This window comes from Rutilus rutilus, assembly GCF_951802725.1.
Source record: "Rutilus rutilus genome assembly, chromosome: 19".
In the NCBI taxonomy this organism is placed as follows: Eukaryota; Metazoa; Chordata; class Actinopteri; order Cypriniformes; family Leuciscidae; genus Rutilus; species Rutilus rutilus.
The window spans coordinates 29,268,338-29,286,215 of record NC_140232.1 but is presented as its reverse complement, the minus strand read 5'-3'; the positions used below and the strand labels follow the sequence as shown (position 1 = coordinate 29,286,215).

Here is a 17,878-nt window from a genome sequence, read left to right as displayed (position 1 = left end):
TCTTTAGAGTGTGATTAATCACTGCAAGATGTACTGATGTTAAGATTTCCCTATTTAGGGAAAAAAACGGAGAGCAGATGACCCAAACGACATACAGTATTTGAGAATTTGAGAAGACCAGACCACTTTGACATCAACATAGACAAAATAGCAATATGCACAGGCAGCGTCCTGCACATGTATGGACTGTCCATACCTGGGTAAAAACACACTCTCCACCACATAGAAGTCCTGCATGAGCACATCTCGGTCAGGTTTTGAGGTCAGATTCCCCACGGTGTAACCAATGCCAAGCTGGATGGCTCCTTTCAGGGCAGATGAAGTAGTCTGAGACAATATCGGTAATAAAAAGCAAAACAAATTAGTATAGAGTAATTGTGAAACCTGCTCTTATGTGGCTTTATTGAGGTCATTTTTAGATGCAGACTAAATATATCTCCTTCGGTTAAACAAATGACATTTGTGCAGGTCAAAACTCTTGAGCAAGGTTCACTGGAAGTATTAGATCAGCCATAACATGAAAAGGTCTAACAAAACCATAAAATCTTGGAATTTTGGAAAGTTCATTGAGCCTCTGTTGATACCAACATTTAGAAGGGTGGACATTATAAACATGGCAAACTCGTCATTGGACAAACGTGAATGGAAAAAAGTAGCTCATTCTTCACTGAACAGAGGTGTTGGCGGACAATTTGTTGATCTTTTTCTGTGTTTTATCAACATGCAGCGAAACACAAATGTACATATTCATGAATTCTGAGGCCCTGCCTTGGAAAATTCAATCACAAGTGAGTTTTAGTTTTTGTTTTATATACAAATGGGTTATGCCGGGTACACGCTGTATGTTTTTCAAAGTCGTCGGATCACTGTTCTTCTCACACTACTGTCTAGGGTGCCATTTAGTTGCTGCTGTGTGCACATTGCACGGCGGATTGGCGACGGGGTCACACATTACACAACGTTTCAATAGGAAGAATCACAGAGAATTACTTTTCACAACCGAACTCTTGCGACTGAATTTCTTGTTAAAATGATGCACGCAAAAGCTTGTGATCCAAGGTGTCTGTGCGCTGATTTGCAGTGAAAAAGAAAAAAAAGAAGAATATGAAGGAGAGAATGGTTGCTTGCAGAAGCCATGCTTGCTGATATTCTTTTGCAGGTCTATGACTCATCCCCCTGAACTTTACCTAGCCCTGTATCTCTCATTGGCTGTATGTCGTCTGCGATATAATTTCCAGTCAAAACACATTTCACACTGACTGCATGATTCTGAGCAGAGATGGTCTTATTTTTGGGAGATATGAGGGTCCGTGGCTCTACGATTGGAAAAAACGTAACAGCTAACTTTGATTACGTATGCCTTGATAACCAATCACATACAGCCTTGAAACTCTAAAAATAGATCAATCCTAAATTAATGTTTAAGAGCAAACATGTTGAAGATTAGCCGATGGGCTGTCGATTCATTAAATGATTAATTATTTCCTAACAAAAGCGGTTTATTCAGCTCTCCTCCATTGACATCCATAAAAAACAGCCTCTTGCTTCTTGCTCATTTTAATTTACTTTTACTTTTGCGAAGGCTTTAGTCTACTGTAGATCTACTGATCTATATATTAGGTGTAAACAACATCATTGACAAGGAGCTATTGTGGTTAATATTTATAAATCAATCAAATGTAAAAAAAAAATGCATACATCCTATACAACTGAAAAATAATAGACAATTAAAAAACTGTGCTTTTTAAATACAAAAATGTAATTTTTATAATAATGGGTTCTCCATGAAAACAAAATATTGTAGATATAAAGAAAACAATAATGAAAACCAATTTACCTTTTTGTATGTTTTCTCTCTACTGTTAATGCTAGACCCGCTGACTCCATTCTCATTGGCTGATGACATCTACATGAAGCAATAAAGAGTTAAAAGTTACACAAGACTAGTATACAGCCATTAGCTGAGTTTATGTAAATAATGTCCTCAGGCCGTGTCCAGCCGTAAACCATCAGATTTGCAAAGGAGCCTGACACAGACCACAGGATATCCTGCCAGAGTAATTGAGTGGCTTGTAAATGCAGTACATGTGTGGCTCTGCTAATAAAGTATGACGCAATTAGGGTTTACCTTGTTTTAACCAAGAACACAGGTGTTGGTCTGCTGTTCAGCGCTGCTGCATGGCTCAGTCATGTGGACCGTGTGGAAAGCAGAGGTCTGGCTCAGAATTGACGTTCGTCCTGTCAACCAGAGGATGGGAAGGGAAGGGGAATGTTCTAGTTAGTATGACAGCCCATACAGAAAAAAAAAAAATTTGAAATATATTTTAAAGTGTCAAAAATATATGTGGCATATATTCCAAATACATTGAAATATATTTGCATTGTTGTTCACTTATATTTATCATTTTGAAATATATTCTGAAATATAACAAAAATATATGATGTTAAGTGTGAAATATATTTACATTTATAACATGTAATGTAAAATATATGACAAAATATATGGTCATAAAATGTTTAGCTTGCTAAAGAAGGGTCGAAAATGTATTTTGATCATAGTAATTCCTCTACCTTTTCCCCTATACACAACAGTAGGCTACCATATTTCACTACTGTATTATGACACACAGCTATAATAAATACTGTACTTACATTTAAATGACTGCAATGTAAAATGACAGATAGTTGCTTTCCTAGGACTATTAGGCCATATTAGGTGGCACGTACCTAACGTGCAATTATTAGATTTATTGTTGTTTTATTGACATCTTTCCTGAAGTCATTTAAATATTGAAAATATGCACAATATTTATGATGCAAGTCTAACAGTGACACTCCAACAGTGAAGTGCACTTAAACAATAGATAGAACTCAGTGTCTAACACTGCATACACACACTATTAAATAACTGTATTCAATTCTGTAAAAATAGGGTAAAAAACATAAAATTGTCATTTTAGGCCAATAAAGTCAGTAAAGGGGAAGCCGTGGCCTACTGGTTAGGGCTTCGGGCTTGTAACCGAAGGGTTGCCGGTTTGATCCCCCGACCAGGAGGAAAAATGTGGGTGGGGGAAGTGGTAGAGCACTGCTCTCCCATGCCCACATCCACAGCTGAAGTGGTCTATATAAAAAATGAATTGAAAATGTGTTGTTTGTTTGTGAAAATGTTAACTTTTTAAATTTCAAAATATATTTCAAATGAAACAATTTGCAAAAGTTAAAACATATATGAACATATATATTACATATATTTAACTAAAATATATTTATTCGGCCAATTTCAAATATTTGCATATATTCCAAAAATATATTTTGAAAATATATTTCTTTTGTGTATGGGAGTGCACGTATCTGCACGTATTAACCAAGAATACTGTCTAACAATTGATGGCTGCTCTGTCAAGTCTTCGTCGTCGGTTAGGAACCTGGGTGTGCTCTTTGATACCAATCTTTCATTTGAAAGCCACGTTTCTAGCATCTGTAAAACCACATTCTTCCATCTTATACCCATCAAATATATCTAAATTATGACATATGCTTTCAATGAAAAATGCGGAACAGTTAGTTCATGCGTTCATGACCCCAAGGATAGATTATTGTAATGCTCTTATGGGTGGTTGCCCTGCACGCTTAATAAACAAACTACAGTTGGTCCAAACCGCAGCAGCTAGAGTTCTCACTAGAACCAGAAAGTATGACCGTATTAGCCCCGTTCTGTCAACACTGCATTGGCTCCCTATTAAACAACTTATAAATTTTAAAATATTGCTGACTACTTACAAAGCACTAAATGGTTTAGCTCCGCAGTACTTGGGCGAGCTCTTAACGCATTATAGTCCTTCACGTCTACTGCGATCTCAAAATTCTGGCCAGTTGATAATACCTAAACATTGAATATAAACACTGATCAGAGAACATATAGAAGCTCAACCGAACCTGCCTGACATGCGAGAACAAACCTCATTGGTTCTTGTTGAAGCTCAAACGTGCTGCGTAACGCGAGAATGAACCTCATTGGTTCTCACACAAGCGAACATGCTTGAGCTTCTGTTTACCACAACTGATGTGTGAGATGATGAATCTCAGACTTAATATGTGAATTAAAGTCTAAATTAAATCTGTTCAACATATAAAGTGATCGAGTCTCTTCAAAAAATTTGGACTAAACTGCTCAATTCATATGGTCAATTCGTAAAGTCTTATGGATTTGGAACGACATGAGGGTGAGTAAATGATGACAGAATTTTCATTTTTAGGTGAAATGAAAGACTTCTTTCAAAAACATTTAAAAATCTTACCGACCCCAAACGTTTGAACGCATGAAACATCGTTTTTACACAATATTTTTTCTGAAAATATTAAAAAATATTTTATTGTGCATTATTGATCGTCTAGGTTGAACTGACTTTAACTTTGGTTAATCTTTGCAATTCTGTTTGTAAAGCTAGAGGTGCAGAAACTACACACTTCACCCTCAGTGAAAGATTGATTTCAGGCATTCTCATCGAGACAATGCAGAATGTTTTTAAGTTGATCTTGTGACCACCTAAGTGTGTGTTTGCAGCCACAGCACTGAATAAACGGTGCGTCGTAAAGTCAGCAGACAGAGTGCAGGGCCTCACAGTCTGTGTAAATGAGGAATAATGGTCTTTCAGACCGTCTGCATAAACAAACTGTGAGACCGAGCCCTTATTCAGAGTCAAGAGCAGCCTGTGAGTCTAAAGTGCCATTCGCTCTGTGCCAGCACGTTTATATCAGTGGGTCTGCAGAGAGGGAAAACGGGTAAAACCCAGCGAAAGTGTGAATGTTTGCTCCTGATAACCAGCTGCTGTCTGAGAAGCGTCTAACACCTGCATGTCAGTTCGACCTAAGACTGCAATCCAGATCTATTACACAATCCACTTCGAGTGAAACAATCCATCCCAGTTGAGTTCATGCAAAAACACAACCTCCTCCTTGTGTCATTAACCTTATTGTCAATAATGCGTAAGCTGCACTGACCAACAATCAACATAGAGGCTATAAAATATGTTACACTTAGAAAAGGTCACATCATACATCACAAAGCTTACTCATGGAGCAGTATTTAAATATACGATCGCTAGCCAGATGCATCATGGAACATTAAGATCAAATAAAGCACTTATGCACTTCGCTCTGTCATGCAGTAGAGCGATTTAACCATAGTTAAGGGGTGTGTTGTTGCCTCTTGTGGATTATTATAAATAAAAGAATACATTTTTAAAACATTTTATGTCAACTCATGTTACCCATCGTTAAAAAGTTTAGGGTCAGTACATTTTATTCTCTCCAAGGCTGCATTTATTCGATTAAAAATACAGTAATATGAAATATCACTACAAATTAAAATATTAGTTTTCTATTTTAACAATCTAATTTATTCCTGTGACGGTAAAGCTTAATTTTCAGCATCATTACGCCAGTCTTCAGTGTCACATGATCCTTCAGAAATCATTCTGATACGCTGATTTGGTGCTCATTTACTTTATTATAAATGTCTTGCCTGTCTTTTTTTAATTGATCAATTTCATTAATCCTTGCTAAATAAAATTACTATTTAAAAAGAAAATCGTACTGACCCCAGACTTTTGAACAGTCTTGTGTCTATGAATATACTTGAATAACTGCTTTTATAATAAAGCCAAATTATTATATAAGCAGTGTCAATATAAGATGATTTATTGATACACAAGTCAATATTTAACAGTCTGAGAAATGGCTAAACAAATATAATTTGTATTTAGCAAAGCATCTAATGCAAGTTATGGTCAATCTCAACATATGGTTTACGTAAATATCTAGAAAGTTATACGGTATTACATTCCACCTTTAACCTGTTAACAAGCCCAGGGCAGAGTCTGTCCAAACTGCAAGCCCCACGATCCTCATACTCCCTTGAAACATAAAACTTAATGTTTAACATGCAGCATATGACATTATTCTATTATTTAGTTAAGAACAATAGTCTCATTGTAAGAAGCACAAACAAATTATGTGGCACTGACAGTGGAAAAGACACGGATTATGAAGGGCTCTCAGAAGAGGCAAGTGCCCTTTAAAGGTATTAAAGATATGTGACCATGTGCCAGATATTAAGAGGACAGAGAACAGAAAACACTTAAGTTTCTATCACCATAACACTTTAAAAACCTATCCTCACTTTCGCTCTCTCCCTTTATCTATCTCTTCTTCTCGTCGTTCTTCTCTTTGTGGTTGCTATGAGTCCAGGGTCTGTGCTTGTAAACAGTGGCTGTACTGTATCCACCCGCAGGCACCGAGGGGCACACGACACCCTGAATATTCAGACTGATTTGTCTGGTAATAAACACAATCAATTTAGGGAAAGTGATTGAAGAGAGTCAACATTATGGGGTCATTCTCTCAAAACCTCTAGAGCCATTTACCATTAAAGTACATTTTAGCTTTTAGATTTTTAACTGAGAATGGCACATGAGTTTTAAAGAACATAATACAAATTCTTTTTACCTCAGATTCATTAAAGAGCCAATATTATGCCCTTTTACAGAGTCTTGTTTTTGTTTTCGGAATAGGTTTAAAGCTTGAATGTTCAAAAAACACATTATTTTTCACATATTTTTACATTGTTGCAGCACCTCTTTTCCCAGTCTATCAGTAACGCTCTTGGGTGCGTTTCCCATACAACGACGTAAATACGCTGCTTAAATACCATAGAACGATGCATTGTTGAAGAATTCAACTCGCTAGTCACGACTATTTCACAAAAAAGTATTGTCGCAAAAATGTTTGTCATTCAGCCACGTTGGTTAATGATGTCACGCAGGTGAGGGCATACAGTAATAACTTCTTATTACTATAATACGTTTTGAGATCTTACTTTTCCAGAATTTTTGCTATAAATTATGACTAATTCTCATTTTTCATATTTAATCATAGGCTCCTTCATACTAGAGCACGCACATGCATGCACACTCTTCAAAAACGGCGGTTTAAATCTCTTGAGAAACTAAAAGACGTAATTGAAATAGATTGTACTGAATGTCAACGTGTTTGTTTTGCTCAAGAAGATAAGGATTTATTAGGTCCACATGTCATGCAAACAAGAAATTATGCTTTTAACCACAGGTCGAAAGCTTCCGCACCAACCACAAAACTTTGCGATGTTCGTTGGAACTATGAGGAACTATGGGGAAACACTGACTCGCTGAACTATGATGATAACGATTAACTATGCTGATAGTGGAAACTTCCTTCGTACAGCTCTCACCCCAAATTTGGGTAAAATACTTTTCAGACCATACTGATCAAACACTATCAAAAGCTTTTTGAAACACCAAATCGTTTCCATGCAATCAGTGAATTGACAGAGAGGATGCCATAAAGCATCCATGAAGCATTTTGAAGTGGAAACCTAACTTTTTAACTTTTTAACAGTTCCAAAGAATTATTGGGGGTCAAAATTCCATTTCCGATCATTTTAATTGAGGGCTTAGAGAACAGGATTAGGGCCGTATCCAACACGGCACAGGCCTCACTGTATGCACTCTTTGTTCTGACTGGAGGTTCTTTCTTCAGTTTGCTAATTGGATACAGTGACAGTGATTACATAACTGGCTTAGTGTACTGTGTGAAGTTTACCGCTAAAAGCTGTAATTGGATATTATGCTATTAAAGGCATTTTAGAAGAATTTGTAGGACAATATGCACAGCTTTGCATTGTGCACAGCTTTGAACAGTGAAGATATAATTACTAATTATTGCTGTACAGATAAAGTCAGTAGGGAGGCATATGCTAAACCAAAGAGAAATATCCAAAAGAGATTTGGCTAATTTTACAAAAAGTATTTTTCTTTCCTTTTCCTTTAAAAAAAGCAACAAAAAAAGATACACAAAATCCAGATAAAATCCAAAGCTGACTTTTTTCCCCCCAGGCAAATGAATGAGAGAAGACTAAAAAAGGCATTGAAGTTATTTCAAAACTGATGAATTTTGCCAAATATTAACAGTTGTTTTCTTGTTTATTACTGTGATGCTGCTTTGAAACAATCTTTATTGTATAAAACACTATAGAAATATATGTGACTTGACAAGCAATTCATAAACAAGATGATAACAGATGCATAAAGAATCAAACATCTAAATGTGTAAAAAATTGGTGGTCTTCACGTGATGTTTTAATCAGGGTTATTCTAGTTAACTAAAATTTTTTTTGAATAAAAACAAATACAAAACATATCTAATTTTCTTTGAGCTTTATGTACGAAAATAACTAAAACTGAAATAAAAATTAATATAAACAATGTAGACCTTTAAAAAAACAATAAAATACCTAGTTCTGGCATGAAACTCTAGAAGGCTGCAGGCTGATAGGGCTTAAAATCATTTGGTAACGATCACATCATTATCTATATAGATCGTACAGCTGATTGGTTGTTGTTGCATCAGCGGCCAATGAGCTGCGGCTCAACATTCAAACAAATACCGGTAGTGTTGTTGTTAGCAGCCAGCAGCGCGCTTTCAGAAATCCTCCACCTTCCCCAGCTCCACCTGTATAGATCTGCTATGGGGGTTATGTTACATGTGCAGCAGCAGCATGTCTCTGAATGTATTGCACTAGCAAGTCTCTGTATGCTCTGCAGCAGCAGCAGTGTAGCAGATCTATTCCGCCAAGACCAAACACATTAACATTGCCATTTCCATTACCATGCCAATCTCTATTACCGTACCAATCTCTCCAAGAGTTGTCACGACAGAACTAATACAAATGAAAAAAAAATGGCTAAAAATTAAAAGGAAAAAAGGACAACAAAAAAATGTAAACTAATTAAAAATATTAAAGGTCCCGTTTTTCCTGTGTTTTTGAAGCTTTGATTGTGTTTACAGTGTGCAATATAACATGTGTTCATGTTTCGCGTGTAAAAAAACACAGTATTTTTCACACAATTTACTTATCTGTATACCGCTGTTTTCACTGTCCTAAAAACGGGCTGATAACTTCCTTGTTCTATGAAGTCCCTCCTTCAGAAATACGTAACGAGTTCTGATTGTGCCAGCGGTTCCTGTGTTGTGATTCGACAGCAGCTTAGCGCACGTTGCCCGGAAAGGTCACGCCTCTTACCATAACGTGGAGATGCATGCGCTCAGTGTTATTATATGAAAATAACAGCGTCTCGACGACATGGCGACAAACACACTCTACAAACGCAACTCTTCCTCTTCTCCGTGGGAGCGCAACAAGACCACGCCCCCTTTTTTTGTGTATTCCTGTGGGCGGAGGTTAGTCAAAAAACTGTTCTAGTGACATCATTAAAGCAGGAAGTAGAGGGATGTAGTCCAAACCGCCCGTTCGCTGTATGCTTTGAAAGGGGACTTCTGTTAAATAAAATATCTCGCTTGGCATTGAACTTTGAGCTTTATAATTTTACAGGTATTATTTATGCTCTAACAGCAACATTACACACTAACTAAAGTTTGAAAAATGGGATCACGAAGAACAGGACCTTTAATAAAAAAAACACTATAATGTATCTCAATGTAACTAAAATAACACTGGTGTGAATCCAACTCGTGATATTAGGCGATAACCCATCATTTCCAGTTCTCTCTCTCTCCTCTCAGCAAAAAGAAAATTCTATTTAATTCAGCTGTGTTGTGGAGCTTATCTTAAGACCTCTGAGGAGCAGCAGGGGAGTGTCGGGAGGAGGAAGTGCAAGATAAAGAGAAGGAGCAAAGAGTACACGAAAGGGATGACATTCAGGCTACATTTCTATTTACTATTCTGAACGAGTTCAACTTGAGCCAGGTGATCAAGCAAACTAACTGCTGAAAGACTCGACTCGCAGCAAGGACATTTGATTTGCTGTGAAAGTCAAACGAGAGAAAATAAACAGCTTGAGAGAGGCCATCAACATAATTTACCCAAGCATTTACACAAGGGTTGCAGTACTCAAGAGGGCAAATAAGCTAAAGTTAATGTCTGTGCGATGCCATCCAACCTGAAGTGGTACACTGTGGGCAAACTCAAAGCATCCCTAAGCCCTACTCACTCCGAAGGGCAGAGCCTTGGAAAGCATTTGGTGAAGGGAGCAATGAAGGACCATTAAATTTCCTCATAAGCTTCACATGGAATTTTACCGCGACAAAGCTAGGCAGTGACAATGGGAGTATCTTATTATTGCAGCTAATATGATACAAATAAATGTCCATTTATAATTAAGTTTTAAAAACATGCTTAATGTGTGTGTGTGTTCCCGATCTGCTCTTAACTTTATAAGTTAAGCATTAAACATGTAAAGCAACATTTCTTATCTATTAAACTTTTAAGAATTTAGTATGAAATGCATGACGAAAATGTGTGTAATATATCACAGCAAAACAAAACAACTTGAATTATTCTGTTTATACGTTAACTCCAACTCTCGCGCCATATCTAGATTAGGAGGACTTGTCACCTTGGGTCACATGACCATAAAAGATTAAATTACTTCCTTGAAGTGACCATTGCATATTCCCTTTGCTAACGGACTTGTGAAGGGCCCTTCGTGAAAGAATTCAGTTGTTCACTTTCCTTTGGAACGCCCCTACAAATGGCGTCCACTATGTTTTGGGTGCAAAAATGAGTTTGGAATTCTCCCTGTGTCCTAATTGAATTTGGGAACAAAGAATCGCATTTGTGTACATATTTGATAACACTTTCCGCATACAATGAGCATAGAGTTTTCTGCAATATCTACTCAACTATGTTGCAACGGAGGTCCTCCCCAAGGGGAAATGCTTAAGGAAGTTTGCAAGTGTATGTCTAAAACTGGAGTTAAACACAACCAGTATCTGATTTTAAAATGAACCAATATGAACCAGTTCTTTTTAGTGAATCAAACGCACACAGTGCATCCCGTGTATGCCGATTCCAGAATGAATTACTCTTATGAATCAGTCATTTTAAGTGAATCAAAACCATGCAGCGCAACCAGTAGTCTGAATAATGAACTAATGACTCGTATGAGCCAGTTCTTTTTAGAAAAATCAGACACATACAGGGCATCATGTGTAGTCTGCCCTGAAACACAAACATAAGAGTGATCCTCTTTTTTTTTTTTTTTTAAGAAAAAAGAAAGAATAATTATTCACTTAACTCTCCAGGGATAAAACTGTTTTGAAAGTCAATGAGGCATAACTGAAAGATATGGAAGGTAGAGGTCTACTACAGGCACATAATAAGCCTCTTTATGCACTTTTATCACTGCTATCTGATAATGGTGTACCCAGGATGGAGTTGGACCCGCTGTTCCACCCTCACTCTGGCTGAGGTCCAGACCTGTGATAAGAAAGCCATTATGCCCTTCCCTTTACTGTGCCTGTTAAGTCATTGCATGTTGCAGACAGGAAGTTGTGAAGAAGTCATGGAATTAAATGACCTCTGTGATCATTTAAGTTAAGTTGAATCAGCACAAATGGCCATAACCATTACATGAGACTTCTGCAGTGACAGTCAATACACTACCATTCAAAAGCTTGGGGTCAGAAAGATTATATTGATTTTGATGATTTTGAAAGAAATGAATAATTTTATTCAGCAAGGACACATTGATCAGAAGTGACCGTATAGACATTTATAATGTTACAAAAGATTTCTATTTCAAATAAATTATGTTCTTTTGAACTTTCTATTCATCAAAGAGTCCTATAAAATGTATCATACTTTCCACAAAGATATTAAGCAGCACAACTGTTTTCAACAGTGATAATAATGATAAATGTTTCTTGAGCATCAAATCAGCATATCAGGATGGTTTCTGAAGGATCATGTGACACTGAAGACTGGTGTAATGATGTGGAAATTCAGCTTTGCCATAATGGAAATAAATTACAGTTTCAAATATATTTGAATATAAAACAGTTATTTTAAATTGTAATAATATCGCACAATATTACTGATTTTGCTGTCATTTTAATCAAAATGAATGCAGCCTTGGTGCGCAAAAGAGACTTCTTTCAAAAACATTAAAATCAATTTATGTTTCCCAATCAGGTGAATCTGTGATAGATTGTGATAGAAATAATGACTTTATATATATATATATATATATATATATATATATAATTGAATACATTTAGCAATTAAAATAGAACACTTTTATCTTAATAAAATAATATTAAATAAAAATGATTACATTTATTGTTGTTTTTATTTGTGATAAAAAATGTCAAGAATGTCTAACATGATGTAAAATCCCAGGAGGTATTTTAAATTAATAATGTTGGTCATATGAGTCCAGATACCGAAGTAAGACCAAACACTTTAGGTGTGGAAAATTTAATTTCCTCTGCATATTACATTAAGTTCTCTCAGGTTGTTAGGGGCTATTTGCTTATAGAAAGGCGTATGGTATATGAGATGTTTGAACTTGATCATAAGACATAACATGGTAACTAAAACAAAAGGTCCCATGACCAACCCCTACCATGCAGGGGACTAATAACTCCCTCAGACTGTACTATTTGACAATAAGAGCCTTTCCAGGAGCCTGTTGCTGCCTGGTGGGGGACACGTTGCCATTGGAGGCGATTGATGCTTTTTTTGAAAATCAAAAGAACAGGATATACATGTCTAGATTCCATTGTTGTTATGAAACCTGTGAGATCAACAACATCGCCTGCAGTTCTGTTCGTCTCTCCCCCACAATGCCTCCAAACAGTTAACATGCACTGCTGTCTGACATTTAACACTAAATGTGAGAATGTTGGTTCAGTCCTACACATAAAGTAGCCAATCACTATACAACAAGCTCATTGACAGGCTTTCCATGACAGGGTGGGGTTGCCCTCCCACTGTAGTCTGAGTAATCACTGTGCACTTTTAACTAAGTCATAGTGGTGCTTGCACAGGCAATTAGGGATTCTCACATTCATTCAAAACCTGAGTATTAAAGTCACCATGAAATCAAAATTCTTATTTGTTTTATTGAATGTTGCAGTATGTATTTAATATAAATTATTTATCCGTGCACATCTTTATTTTATTTTAATTAATGTGCCCTCAAAATCTTTCATTAAAATAACTTCCCCTCCCTCTTGCAGCGACATCTTTTCTCTTCTCTGATGATGTGTTTACTGGTGGGACAACCTGTGAGTCACCTGAGATCGACCAATAGAAAACCACAACCATCCAATCAATTCCTCACGGACAAAATCAAGTCCATGGATAGAGTTTCACTCTAATATACATCGCAGTAGGGAACTTCTGTTTCATGGTGACTTTAATGGAATATTTCAGAAAAACAACAAAAAATTGTCATTATTTGTTCATTCTCATTTTCATTTTTGGAAAATTATTTTCTGAAACACAAAAAAAAACCCAAATTGATAGATTAAGGATGGAGCGTATAATTTCTGCACAATTTGCGTCACTAAACAGAACTGCAAAAATATAATAGGTAAAAAATGTAAACAGAGAAAACAATTATATAATTCACTGTTAAATTTAAATGTGATTACATTTTTCTTTTCCATCATATCTCTCGAATTTCATCCATGGCTGTGTTCAATAAAAAAAATATTGCCATTGATAAGTCATGCAAGATTTGATGCCAAACAGCATTAGCATGTCATGTGACCAAACTACTCAGAACACCTTTGCAACCATCTTTTACATGGTGTATTATGGAGAGACTTACAGTGGATCAGGAACTATTTCGCACTCCTAGTGAGTGAAGTATCAACACTTAGTTTTAACAGATGTACTAAAACATAAAGTAATTTTCAAACAAGCTATTATTGTCACATACAAAATAAAAGAAGACATATTCAAGGTCAGTAACGTTCAAGAATGCATTTCATTATGCTTTTACAAATGTCACAAGACACAAGTGATCATGACCGCCTGCTAAATAGCCTACAGGCTGTAACAACCTCAGGGAACGTGGTTATATAACAAGTCAAATGAAAACCTCAAGTTTTTTTTTTCATTGGGTCAACGGGAGAAATGTCCTTTGCAGCTATACTGGAGTCACAATTGCATTAACTGAGTCATAAGTTTATATTCAAGAACAGTGTGACATTGTGGTTGTTCAGACTAAAGAGGTTCTCGTCTCGTCAACCTTTGGCTCAGCTATGTGTCATCACAGGTTTTGTTATGCAGTTCTTCAAGGGAGACTTACACACAGGTTTAGAGGGAAAGATGACCATGATGCTGTGAATGTGTTTTTTTGCTGACACTCATTTGCATCTGCTGATTTCCCATTCAAAAGCACTGGCTCAGTAAACTTCAGCAGTGAGAGCTACGTGAAAGAATAAGAAATCCTATGCAAATCGCAGTCTTTTAGTTTTCTCAGGTTTATAAATGAAAAATAACTGTAAAATAAATACATTTAAAAAAACATTTTTAGCTTTTAAAATAATTTTAATATATAAAATTATGAATATAAAAAAGAAATTACATTGCACAATTATAAAATTATGATGGCAGAAATTATTTAAAATGAATGTATATTATACATTTTAAATAATTTTTAAATAAATAAATGTAAAAAATATTTTAAAGTATTTTTAAATATCAAATTATGAATATAAAAAATTCATTAAATTATTAAAGGGGGCTGAAGTGGCTCAGAGATGCATATCTTAGTATGATTTGTATTCTGCTTTGCATTTTTAGACAGAATTTTGAATCGACACAGAGCCTGATAGGCTGTGTAAAGGTGCAGTAAGCAATTTCTGAGAAATGCTGATGAAAGTGGATCGGACCGAGCACCACAACACACTTGTAGCCAGTCATCTTCTTTATTATTGCATTATTTTGCTTCACTTCAGCTATGATAAAGAGACATGTGATAAAGAGCATTTGGGGGGCGGAGCAATGAAGGGAGGGTGTGTTTGTTTGGGTTGATTTCAAATATTAACAGTGTTTCTCAGAAATCCCTTACTGCACCTTAACAGAGCAATTTGTGCTCTCTTTACCGCTCAGTAAAGCACATTCAAACACTGCAGTCCTACTGTACGTGTACTAGCAATATAACACCAAATATAGAACATTATTCACAAGCAGTGTTGCCAACTCTTGCAAGACAAATAAGCAACCGCAGCTTCAAAAACAAGCCCAATATTATTATATTATTTATTATCATCAATATGATTTGTGAGCAGAATAGGTTTTGAGATGGAAAAGGAGAAAAAGTGACGTGACATGACATGAAGGCCAACTATGGTAACCCATACTCAGAATTTGTCCTCTTTAACCCATCCAATTAACGCATACTAATCTTGATATCATGTGACCAAAATTTCTTTTAGTCAAAAGTTCACCGTCAAATCCCCCACTACAGGTATAATAATGATGATGGTGACATAATCCAGCCAGGGAGTATTTTACACATCAAGGTCAAAAGAGCATGTCACATACCATCTCAGCTCTTCTGTACTGATCTAAGAGCAGCTTAGTTAAATAAAACAGATCTTATTTCTTATATAAGAGGTGGTCAAACTGGTCAGGGTCAGTATATTGGCTGTCTGCAGTCTGAATACTCGGGAGGAATGTAGCATGCCACTGTGGGAGCAATAAAAAAATGTGCATGGGAGTGAGACCGCCGGTCACGACTGCTGTTCATCATTCAGCTGCTGCTTTGAAAGGCCCCAGAAAGATTAAAATGAAATGAAATGACGTGGCTTATTGATCTGCAGAGGACTGGGACACAGATAAAACTTGTGCATTAAAAAGAACATGAAGTACAACCTCATCATGTTGCACATGAGTGGCATGCACATTTTTTTGTATTCAATTTTGTGTAAAAAATAAAACTTAAGTCAGACAAATGGTGAGTCATAAAAAGAGATGTTATAGATGCTCTGCTAAACTACAACGAATTATTACTAATACCAGACAAACCTTGACCTCTTTATGCATTCTATGGACAGTATACATATAGACTGCAGAAATAGTGAGACTGTTATGTTAATATTCTATTCTGAACATATCTCATATTTGTGTTATTAATGAAGAAAAAGTTGCTACTAGGCTATTTTGCACAAAAGTGCAAACATCTGATACAGATTTATGCAATTCAGTACTACTGCAGAATGCTTTTGCAAAAAAACACCTGGGATCTGCACAAGAGACACTGAGCTTCGCGACCACAAACACTAGAGGAATATTTCTTCTTCCTCTCATTGTTCTTGGCTGTCATGTGATTTTGTGCCTCCAGGTACAAAGCTTGTCTAAACAACTGCCCAGCAGGGCTATTTTCAACATGGCTAAAAGTTATAAAACTTTTCTCATAACCTCATTTGATCCCGTAAATTATAGGCAATAGCAATTGAATATGTTCTTTATGACTTTTCTCATGACACACAGTACGTTTCAGTTATAGGACCATATTATATTCAATCTGGATATTCAGAAATAACGTAAATATGTAGTTATTGTGTTCTATCCCACTGACATTATAAAAGATCAATCAATATGATGAGACCTATACATTTTCTGTATATACCTTAAAGACTTGACTACAAAATGTCTGAACTGACTTCAGCTGAACAACAGCCGAAATGCATCATTTTCCTGTAAGCACTGAAAAGCTGCTTTGAAACAATCTGTATTATATAAAGCGCTATATAAATAAAGGTGACTTGACAAAAAAAAAAGCTGTTTACAATATTCACTGTTATTGCTCAGAGATAAATTATACACTTCACTGAATACAGATTAACCTTTTGTGCCAATATGTGACAACTAGCCCAGGTGTCCCCTACTTGAATGTGTTTATGTGTGAAAGATGCAAACATGTTTTAAAAACAGCATTAAATGATTTCCAAAATTGTCGTCTATATGGACAGCAGGTCACCGTGATTTTGCTAACTAAGACATGTTCCTGTATCAACATATTTTGTTGATCCTGGAACAACATTCCAGTCTGAAAATGTAGTCCTATATCCATACCCCTAAACCTAACCCTACTCATAACTTATCCTTAAAATTTTGATGAATAACATTGATGTAGAAGCACATAACCCTTGTTGTAAGCCTAAACTTGACCCTCAAATCTGATTGGGTGATTAGAATGTTGTTCCAGGAACAATTATTATTATTTAATTTTTTTCACCTTCACCATAGTTGACAGACAGCACACTAGGTTTTGAGATGCACTCGACATCTACGCCCGTCAAAATCTAGTAATATTTCTAAGAAACCTCTTCCTTGCGATAATATTACGTAATTTTTTGACACTCTCAGAGAGTAAAATGTAAAATCTTGAAATGTAAAAATAGTCTGTCATGATTTTGCAATGAACAAATATAACAAGATAAAATTTGAGTTTATAATGTGTCCTAAATTATTTTAATTGGGCTAATACGTTGTTTAAAGTTTTTTCCTACCATGCATAGCTAAAATATTTCATATAATTCAAAACATTAATGTGTCAAATATGACGTCTTGCCTACACGAGAGCGGAAGAACACACCGGTGAACTGGTAGCAGGTACAGGTGTATGTCCATCTGACAGGTTCAGACAGGTTACGTCGCAATAAACATTATTTTAAAAATATCTTACCTTTATATGTCTTCTAAGGTGAGGGTCTATCTTGCTTTCGGAGAGAGAGAGAGAGAGAGAGAGGTTGAGTGCACACTGATATTCCCAGAGCCTGTATGTTTCTCTCACTAGATGTTAGTGCAGTCAGTGTCCCTGTACTTTTGTGGAATCGTTATTGAAGGGCAGCGAGTCGGCAACGAGTCTCCGCCTCCTCCTGCACTTCAGAGAAACAGCTTTCATTCCCATTATACCACCACTTTCTCAATGTGAGCAGTTGATGCCACCTACTGGCTTGAGGTATCTATCTATCTATCTATCTATCTATCTATCTATCTATCTATCTATCTATCTATCTA

At 36.1% G+C, this 17,878-nt stretch overlaps 1 protein-coding gene across 1 annotated transcript in view; it reads right to left on the bottom strand.

Moving 5' to 3' along the window:
* Nucleotides 1–17,687, bottom strand: part of pip5k1bb (phosphatidylinositol-4-phosphate 5-kinase, type I, beta b) — a 41,428-nt gene extending 23,741 nt beyond the window's left edge. The window contains exons 1-4 of the mRNA XM_084389533.1: nucleotides 17,544–17,687; nucleotides 2,129–2,238; nucleotides 1,838–1,906; nucleotides 197–327 (exon numbers count right to left, since the gene is read on the bottom strand). Coding sequence (XP_084245659.1) covers nucleotides 197–327; nucleotides 1,838–1,906 — 200 coding nt within the window. The 5' untranslated portion in view covers nucleotides 2,129–2,238; nucleotides 17,544–17,687. The remainder of the gene's footprint in view (nucleotides 1–196; nucleotides 328–1,837; nucleotides 1,907–2,128; nucleotides 2,239–17,543) is intronic.
* Between the last annotated feature and the right edge of the window lie 191 nt (nucleotides 17,688–17,878).